This window comes from Crocuta crocuta, unplaced genomic scaffold (genome assembly GCF_008692635.1).
Source record: "Crocuta crocuta isolate KB4526 unplaced genomic scaffold, BGI_CrCroc_1.0 scaffold675, whole genome shotgun sequence".
In the NCBI taxonomy this organism is placed as follows: domain Eukaryota; kingdom Metazoa; phylum Chordata; class Mammalia; order Carnivora; family Hyaenidae; genus Crocuta; species Crocuta crocuta.
In genome coordinates this window covers 1,715,624-1,724,074 of record NW_027528796.1, presented here as the reverse complement: position 1 = coordinate 1,724,074, position 8,451 = coordinate 1,715,624, and the positions used below count along the sequence as shown (strand labels likewise).

Here is an 8,451-nt window from a genome sequence, read left to right as displayed (position 1 = left end):
ACGACGACCCCCACATGGTGACCCTGGCACAGGGACCCTAGTACGTGGACCCTGGCACACGGACCCCGGCACAGGGACCCCCAGCACAGGGACCCCAGCACGGGGACCCCAGCATGGGGACTGCAGCACATGCACCCCAGCACGGGCACCCCAACACGGGGACCACAGCACGGAGACCCCAGCACGGGCACCCCAGCACGGGGACCCCAGCACGGGCACCCCAGCACGACGACCCTAGCACAACCCCAGCACGGGGACCGCAGCACGGGGACCCCAGCACAGGGACCCCAGCACGGGCACCAAGGCACAGGGACTGCAGCACATGGACCCCAGCACGACGACCCCAGCACAGGCACCCCAGCACGGGCACCCCAGCATGGGGACCCCACTGTAGTAGTGACTTTCTGATGCACGTGAAGAAAACAAATCACAAATAATAAGTGTAATATGCTCCTTCCTCCCTCAGATTCTTTACAGTAACCACTGAAAGGGAAGCCAGAGCACCCTGGGGTAGCCTGGGGGGCAGATGTGACAGATCCCAAGGGCGGCAAGCGCCCAGCGTGGCTACACGGGTGCCAGGGTTTCACTCACGCTGGTAAAATAGAGGCTCCTAAGTGGACTGTGAGAAACGACTCTGACGCCTCGGCAGTCAGTACGCGATGAACGTGACACACAAGACAGTACAACTTATTTATTTACTAACACAAATAAATTAGAGTTAAAAAGCAAATAAAATAAATGGAATACGAAAAACTACTCAGACAATCCAAAAGAAGGCAAGAAAGCCAGAACAAAGAGTGTGCACATGTGAGGGTGTGTGTGTGTGCAGGGCGGGTGTGCAGATGCGCCGTGTGCGGCCGCGGGAGGGTGTGAGTGTGCACGTGTGAAGGTGCACGAGTGTGCGCACGCGGCCCCGCCCCGTGTTGCCGCCCGTCCGCTGGCCCACCGCCCTCCCTCCCTGGCCAGCTNGAGCCCACCGCACACACCCGCCCCGGGACAACGGGCACGTCCGCAGGCCCCGTCCAGCATCCACAGCGAAGGGGGTTGCGTCTGCCAGGCTGTCCCCGGAAGCCCCGGGAGGGTGGGCGCGGGCAGGTGCAGACAGGTGGCGAGGACCCCGTCACAGGTGGGGCGGCCGGGAACACGGCCCCGGCCCTCGCATCTGCACCCGGCTCGAGACGAGGAACACGCTGGGGGCACACGTCGGTGGGGACCCAGCCCCGCCTGACCCAGCTGCCACCACAGGGCGGGAGGGGAGCACCCTGCTCCCGGGGCGGCCCCGGGGCCCCAGATGGGCGGGCGCCGTCTCTACCACCCCTCCGGCCGGGAGGGGAGGCGCAGGCACCCGGGGTCCCTCAGACCCCAGAGCCACAGGGGCTCCTTGCTGTGGGGGAGCAGCGCGTGAGCGTGTTTGTAAGCATTGTGCTGGTGAGCGTGTGTGACACGCGCTTGTGCACACGTGTGCAAGCACACAGGTCCTGATGAGGACGGGGGCATGCAGGCTCGGGGAGGAGTGCCCGGCTCTGGGGGGGCGGGGACTGGCCCAAGAGGAGAGAATCCCCGAGTGGCCCTGTCCTGGAGCGGCAGCCGTGTCGTGTGGCTCCAGCTCGTGGCACGCATTTGCGGGGTCTCAGAGAGCCGAGCCGCTAGCGCACGGCCTCTCGGTCTCCTTTCTAGCTGACTGGGTGCCAACGCCGCGGGCGCTGCCAGAAAGGTGAACCCGTGCCCATGCGTGCCGTGAAAGGACCCTGTCTCCGCTGCCTGCCTGGAGCAAACGGGAGTCCGGGGACCGGGGCGGGCACGCGGGGTCGCTGCCATCCACGTGCTCACGCCCACAGTCAGCGTGGGGGGGGGCGGAGGGGCAGGCCCGGAGCACATGTCCCTGCACCGTGGGAGACCCTCCCCCGCGCCCCGCAGGGCTTGGCAGCCTCGAGCCCATGCCCCCCACCCAGCAGGGCCCAGCCCGAGGCCAGGGGCCCTGCTCCCGGCCTGGGCCAGGCGGGCTGGACCCACAGCTGCGCACCCACCGCCTCCCTGCNGGGGGTCGCGACAGCAGCAGCCGCCTTGTGACAGCTGGGCCCCACCACCTCCCTCCAACTATGACCCCGCCCTCGCCAGCCTGCAGCCCAGCCTCCCGCAAGCGCCGAGCCCCCTTCTGGGTGGGACGCGCTGCCCTGCGACTCCAGGGGCGAAGCCAGAACTGCAGAAAGGCCCCCTCACTGCCACGAGACCCCGCTCCGTCGGGAACCTGTGCATCTCACGCCCTTTGTGTTTAATGCCGGCCCCAGTCACCTGGAGTGCCCCGGTGAGAAGGCACACACTCGAGTCAAAAGGGAAAGTGAGGGCACAAGAGCCCTGACCCACGCATCCCACGTCCAGCATGGCCACCTGCCACGGAGGCCCAGTGCTGACCCTGCCCCCACCCCAACCCAAGCATCAGTATCTCCCGGTTCAGAGGAGGCCCGGGCGGGGCACCCAGGGCTCCGGCCACACCCTTGGAAGTAGGAGGAGCGAGCGGGAGCCAGAGGGAGAGGGACACACAAACCCCGAGGTGCGGGGCGGGCGCCACGGGCTAGCTTCGCCGGGGCAGGGGGTGCTGGCGGGGAGAAGGTGGAGGCGAGGGCCTGGCAGGCACCTGTGGCCCCCGAGACGAGGCTGGCTGGGCTCCACGGGGGTGCCACGGGCGGCCGATGTGGGGCCCCTCGCCTAGAGGAGGGTGGGTGGGACTCCACGGCAGGGCGGGGTCTCTGGCGGCCGGGGCGGCAGCAGGTAGGACAGCACCTAGAGCGGCAGCCAGCCGAGGGCCGGCCCCCCAACGGTCCTCCGTGCCCTCCACTCACCGGGTAGTAACCAGATGCAGGGGCCAGCTGGACAGCAACGGGCACTCTGGGGTCGGGCCGGAGGGGCCTCCCTTCTGGTGTGCGCAGAGCTCGTGTGGTCTCAACGTCCCTCCCGGCTTCTCCGCACCGCCCAGCCGCAGGAGGTGCCACGCTCGAGAGAGGCTGGGNGTGTCTCGACTCACAGCACACGCTGTAGGCCTCACACAAGCCACAAGGAAAGATACAGTGCAGAACAGGGAAAATATAGAACTTTATTTTTAACATAGTAATTAAACACCACAGAGTAAGGACAACATGAGGTTCTGTTTCCATTTAATAAATACAAGCGAATAAAAATATTTTGTTTGCAAAGAGATCCGCTCTCTTCCTTCTCCAGATCTCACGGAAACCCCGTGGCCACAGCGCCTGCCGTGTCCACGGACCACACCCCCCCCACAGACATCTCCACAGGGAGAGCTGCGCCTCGCTCTACACGCCTGCCAACACTACTCCGGTCCGACACCTGTCCCTCCCCGGTCCCCTCCGGTCCAAGTCCTCGTACTGAGCCCCAAACCTGACAGGCTCCCTTCTGAGAAGGAAGCCGGTTTCCTTACAGAGCCGAGCAGGGGTGGGGCCCGGCCGCACTCCCCGGCACTCCCGTGAACACCGGGAAATCACGTGTCGGGTCAGCGAGACAGACTCCCGCCCGCTGGGCCCACGGTTAAGAGGACGACGTGCAGTAAAACCTACGGTGTGACCTGCAAACTGTCCCTTATCTCAAAAATAGAAATTCCTATCTGGGTGTGACCTGACAGGCCACGTATCTGATTCTGCAACAGATGTGTTACTGCTTGTCACAGAGCCCCCCGCGTGTGAGCAGGGACCATCTCGTAGGCCGCGTCACACCCCACACTAAGTGCCCCGTCCCTGCCCTGGGGCCCAAGGCACCCGGTCAAGGTCAAGGTCGGGGTAAGGCGCGCCTCTGCACCCGGCACTCACTAGGGGTGCACATTCCCTTCCAGCCCCAAGTAAAAACAGGCTCAATAATGAACGTTCCCGCTGCAGCCACCACACAGAGAACGTCAGAACGTCCCCACGTGCATCCAGAAGCCACTGACCGAAGGTCCAGGCTCGCGTGTCCCTGCCCTAGCGAGGCACCGTAACCAGGACGTCAGGGCCAGTCTCCGCTCAGCAGGACCGGGAAGAGGCAACCACTCCTACGACCAGCGGTAAACCCCGCTCGTACACACCCCGCCGTTCATTAATCCACGTTTTAAAAAGTGTTTATTTCCTGAAAGCATTTCTAAGCGTGATAAGTTTGTAACGCGCAACAAACAGAAAGCTGTGACCAGATGACAAGGACGACACCTGGAAGCACTAGGAAGCGCAGCGGGCGCAGGGACCNCGGGGGGGGGGCAGCTGGGAAGGGGAGGGCAGGGGGCCGCAGCTCCGCCCGCCCGGACAGGGTCAAAGTGCGCCCAGCGTCAGCATTCTGCGTGAATCGCCGTTTCAGAGGAGAAGCCTGTTTGGGGCGGGGGAGGCGGGGGGCCGGACACCGCGCTTCTGCAAGCTCACTGGTTCGTTGCCGGCAGAGTGTCCCAGTCACTGCGCGTCCGTGTGCGCCGGGCTCACAGCCCCAGCGACTTCTGCGCCAGCTGCCGGGCGACCCTGCAGAACTGCTCCCGGTCGTCCCGCCACATCTTGGAAGCGTCCACGTTGGCGCCACTCTCGTCATTGGGCTCTGAAAGAGAAGGGCGGGCGCCTCGTGGGAAAGGGCAAGGGAGGCGCGCGCAGGCGAGGTCTTCCGCTTCCCCCAAGGGCACCCGTGCATCTCTCCGGAGCTGTGTCCTGGAAACAAAGGGCAGACGCTGGTGTCTGCGAAATGCCAGGGGAGGGGGTCAGCTCTCCGAGGCGCACGGGAGCCTCCTCATCTGAGACAGGGAGGCTGGAGGCGGCATGGAGTCAGGGACACCGCGGGCGGCACGTCCCCTCCCCTCCCCAGTGTCTCAGGGAGCCAGCCCGCGTTCTGCGCCCTGCACGGGAACACCGGGCCCCCACTGGGCACTGAGCTCCGGACGCCCGACGCCCGCCCCTCCCGCCTTGTGGTCGGCGCTCCGTGTAGCCTCCTCCCTGCGGCTGCCCGGTCTCTCCTGCCGGAGGCCCGCGCCAGGCCGGCGTCCGGCCCAGGGCGACACCTGAGCCCAGCAGGTGCTCCAGACAAATGCGGACGCACAGAGAGGCCGGGCCTACGCGCAGGGGCCAGAAAGCTGGGGAGCGCTGGTCCGAGCAGAGAAGGCAGCCGAGAGCCCGGCCGTTCCCAGGCCCAGCCCGGCCTCCCCCTGCGGGCACCACGCCTCCATCCCCCAACCACAGTGCCTCTCCCCTCCCATTTACTCAACCGGCCCTTCCCCACGGCGTCCTGTGTGTGAGGCCCCGGGCAGGGCACTGGGCGTGCAGAGGACACGGCGACACGGGCCCTCGGGGGGTGGACCGTCCTGTGGGCCTGCAGACTGTGAACACCCACGGGTGCATGGTCTCAGGCTCAGGGCCACCGAATGGGCTAGGGGAGGCCTGGGAGGCGCGCTGGCACGCAGGAGCGCAGGCAGGGGTACCTCGGGGAGAAGGCGGAGACCCACACTCGTGCACAAGCGGCGCGCAGAGGCGAAGCCCGGAGGGAGGACCCGCGGGGAGGAGCCGGGCGGCCGGGCCTCACCTGCCAGCATGCTCACCACCGACAGGAGGATCTTCTCCACGCTCTGCACGGGGCTCCACCGCTCAGCGCTGCTCTCGTAGCCCATGGGGTCGTCGCCCGGGGCGTGCAGGATGGAGATGCAGACTCGGCCGTCGGGGTAGACTGCGGGGCCAGAACACAGCCGCTGAGTCCCGCACCCGAAGGGGGTGAGCGGTGCAGACGCGGACAGCGAGCCGTGGCCGCGGCCGGAGCAGGGCCCCCGGCCCCCAGCGTCACACTCACAGCCACGAGGCCCCGCTCGCTCCCAGAGGACCAAGTGAAAGATTATCTGGCAGCGCAACATTTCACCGAAAGAACTCCCGTACTTTCCAGAGCCGGTTCCTGAGATCTTCCTGGCTCCACCATGAAACCTCTGAGCCAGGCCGAGGAGACCCATGTCCACAGGGCCAGCGTGAAGGCCGCGCTGCTCAAGGAGGAAGGTGCCCCGACTTCTCTGGGGAACTCGCTCCAGCAGACAGACGGCCGTCCGTGCCTCTGCAGGTCAGCGGTGTCCGACCGAACCCGCCCCGCGCGCAGCCCCTGAGCCAGACGCCCTCGGCGGGGGAAGGGACCTACGTCTACGGCTCTGTGTGCCTCCCATCCCACGGAGGGTGCCACACGCATCGTCCCTCCTCCGGTCCACACCGCGGGTCCTGACGGCGTGGTGTATACGCACACAGGAGGGGTCCAGTCGGACACACTCAACTGTCAAACCGCGAGGCCTTTCAGTTACAAAAATAAAACAGCAGCCAGCCAGGAATAAACGTAAGTAACTCCCCCGTGCGTGAGCCCAGGGCGCAGGACCACTGAGAAATCTGAGTGGCTCTCAAGGGCCTTCCGTGGTACCTTGTTCCTCACTCGTCCGCCCAGCCCCCTCCCGGGGCTCTGCCCCCCGCTGCCCGCGGTCTGTGCTGCTCAGGAGAGTGTGTGCAGCTGTCGTGGGCGTCAGGGGCCCAGCAGCGGAGCCCGTGTGCCTGCCGTGAAGTTTCCAATCTCAGCGGGCCTCCTCCAGGTGACAGCGCCACACGGTGACCCAGAAACACGGAGGCAGCGGTGTCCCTGCGGCCCCCTCTCTCACAGGTGCCTCCCCCCAATCCCTCCCTCATCGGCGCCTGCGCCTGGCTGTGCACCGCTAGCCTCCTTCCCCAGGCCACCGCGGCCGTGTCCCAGCCCTGCGGTCTGTCCTCTACACCATAGCTGGTGACCCTTCAAAGACCACTGGCCATGCTACTCCCTCCCTCACTCTGGTTCCCTCAGTGGCTCTCCACTGCTCCCGGCACAAATCAGAATCCTCCTTCCAGACCAGACGGCCTGGGCTGGTTTGGCGCCTTCACTCCTTACACAGGGCCTTTGCACGTGTTAGACACCCTCGGCCTCTCACAACTCACTGGGTAGTTGCCACGGTTCTTCCTGCAGACATGAGACTGCCCACCACCTGCACGGGGCGCCCTCCCCGCCTCCTGGTGGGAATTTACACTTATCTGTAGGATTCATCCAGCCACACTCACCACGGCCCTCAGACCGGGAGCTCCGGATGGTCAAGGCCCCCACCTTCTATTATCCATTCACCCCTGTATCCCAGCAAGTCTCCGTGAACGTGCTCAATTATTCTTTTAAAGTATTTCGGGCCTGATCAATATTTATGTTATTGGTAAACCTAAATAGTTCTCAAAAATGATTTTTAAAAAACAGAAATAACACCAATCCACTTAGAGTAAGACCAAGTACTAAAACTACTTAATTACCTCAATGTTACAAACTCCTCTTAGCACAATGTCAAATCTCAAATCGTCAGTTTACGGCCACATCTGCTGCGTCGTCACCAACACAGGTCTAACGAGCGTGCTTGTCTTCAGTGCAACCTTACCGCTGTTTAACTGCCCACAGTCCTCTTGATAGCTGCACTTTATGGCTAATGGATTTGAAACTGCTGACTTCTTCAGTCACCTCTGTCTCCCGTTAACGTATTTAATTCTGCGTCACAGAGAACCCTGAACACACACCCAGGTCAGCAGCGGTGAGACGGCCGCCTGTGTGCACACATCGCCTGGCTTCCCAGCCCTGCCGCCTCGGGGCCACCTTCCCCAGGGAGGGACTTCTGAGCAGCCAACGCTCACACAGAACTGCACTGACGTGAGAGAGCAACTCAAAACGGGCTGAGGAGGGAGCCCATTACCCACACATGACATCAGCGGTACGTGACCAGCTTCAAAGGGGCGTGTGGACAGCAAGTACCACANCCCCCCCAGGAGGAGGTGCTCAGGCAGGTACAGGCTAGGGGAGAATGTGCCACGTGGACTCATTTGTAAGCCGAGAGGTGTCAAGGGCTCAGAAACTTCTAGAAATGCGCTTGAGAATTAAATTAGCCATTAGCTAATTTATGTGCAGAAAAGCAGAGGAAAAGGAATCCGTTTCAAATAAGAAAATATTTCATTTCTACAAAACAGCATATCTTGCTTTTCTTAACTGTCAAGATCATGATTTTTAGTAAAATTAACCATTTATAAAAAGGAATATTCTCCTAAATATGATCATTTAAAATACAACATATTTTCTTACTAGTTTTCTAGGAAGAAATAAAAACTATAGCTATTCGGGAATTCCAATTCCTGCTACTAGACATTTCTCCAACTTAAGTCCAGTAAATTTATTTAATGACCATATTTTCTCCTCTTTTTAAAATACATGTTTATTTTAGAAAAAAAGATTAATGAAAAATAAAGAAATCGCCTTATGGAAAGAGAATCATTTTCAACATTTTTGTGTCACACTTCCAGTTATACACGTTTACACGTGCATTTTTGCAAACAAGTAAATGATAAGCCTGATTCGGGACCTGGTTCCACATCATTACATATTATCCGGAGCGTCGGAACCCTACCCTAACCCTAACCTACTGAC

At 62.0% G+C, this 8,451-nt stretch overlaps 1 protein-coding gene across 4 annotated transcripts in view; it reads right to left on the bottom strand.

Moving 5' to 3' along the window:
* Positions 1–4,225: 4,225 nt before the first annotated feature.
* UBE2G2 (ubiquitin conjugating enzyme E2 G2) overlaps positions 4,226–8,451 on the bottom strand; it is a 38,837-nt gene continuing 34,611 nt past the window's right edge. For all 4 annotated transcript variants that reach the window (XM_077755415.1, XM_077755413.1, XM_077755414.1 and 1 more), the window contains 2 exons: positions 5,533–5,673; positions 4,226–4,560 (listed from right to left, as the gene is read on the bottom strand). In XM_077755415.1, the coding sequence (XP_077611541.1) occupies positions 4,448–4,560; positions 5,533–5,673 (254 nt within the window). In that variant the 3' untranslated portion in view covers positions 4,226–4,447. The remainder of the gene's footprint in view (positions 4,561–5,532; positions 5,674–8,451) is intronic.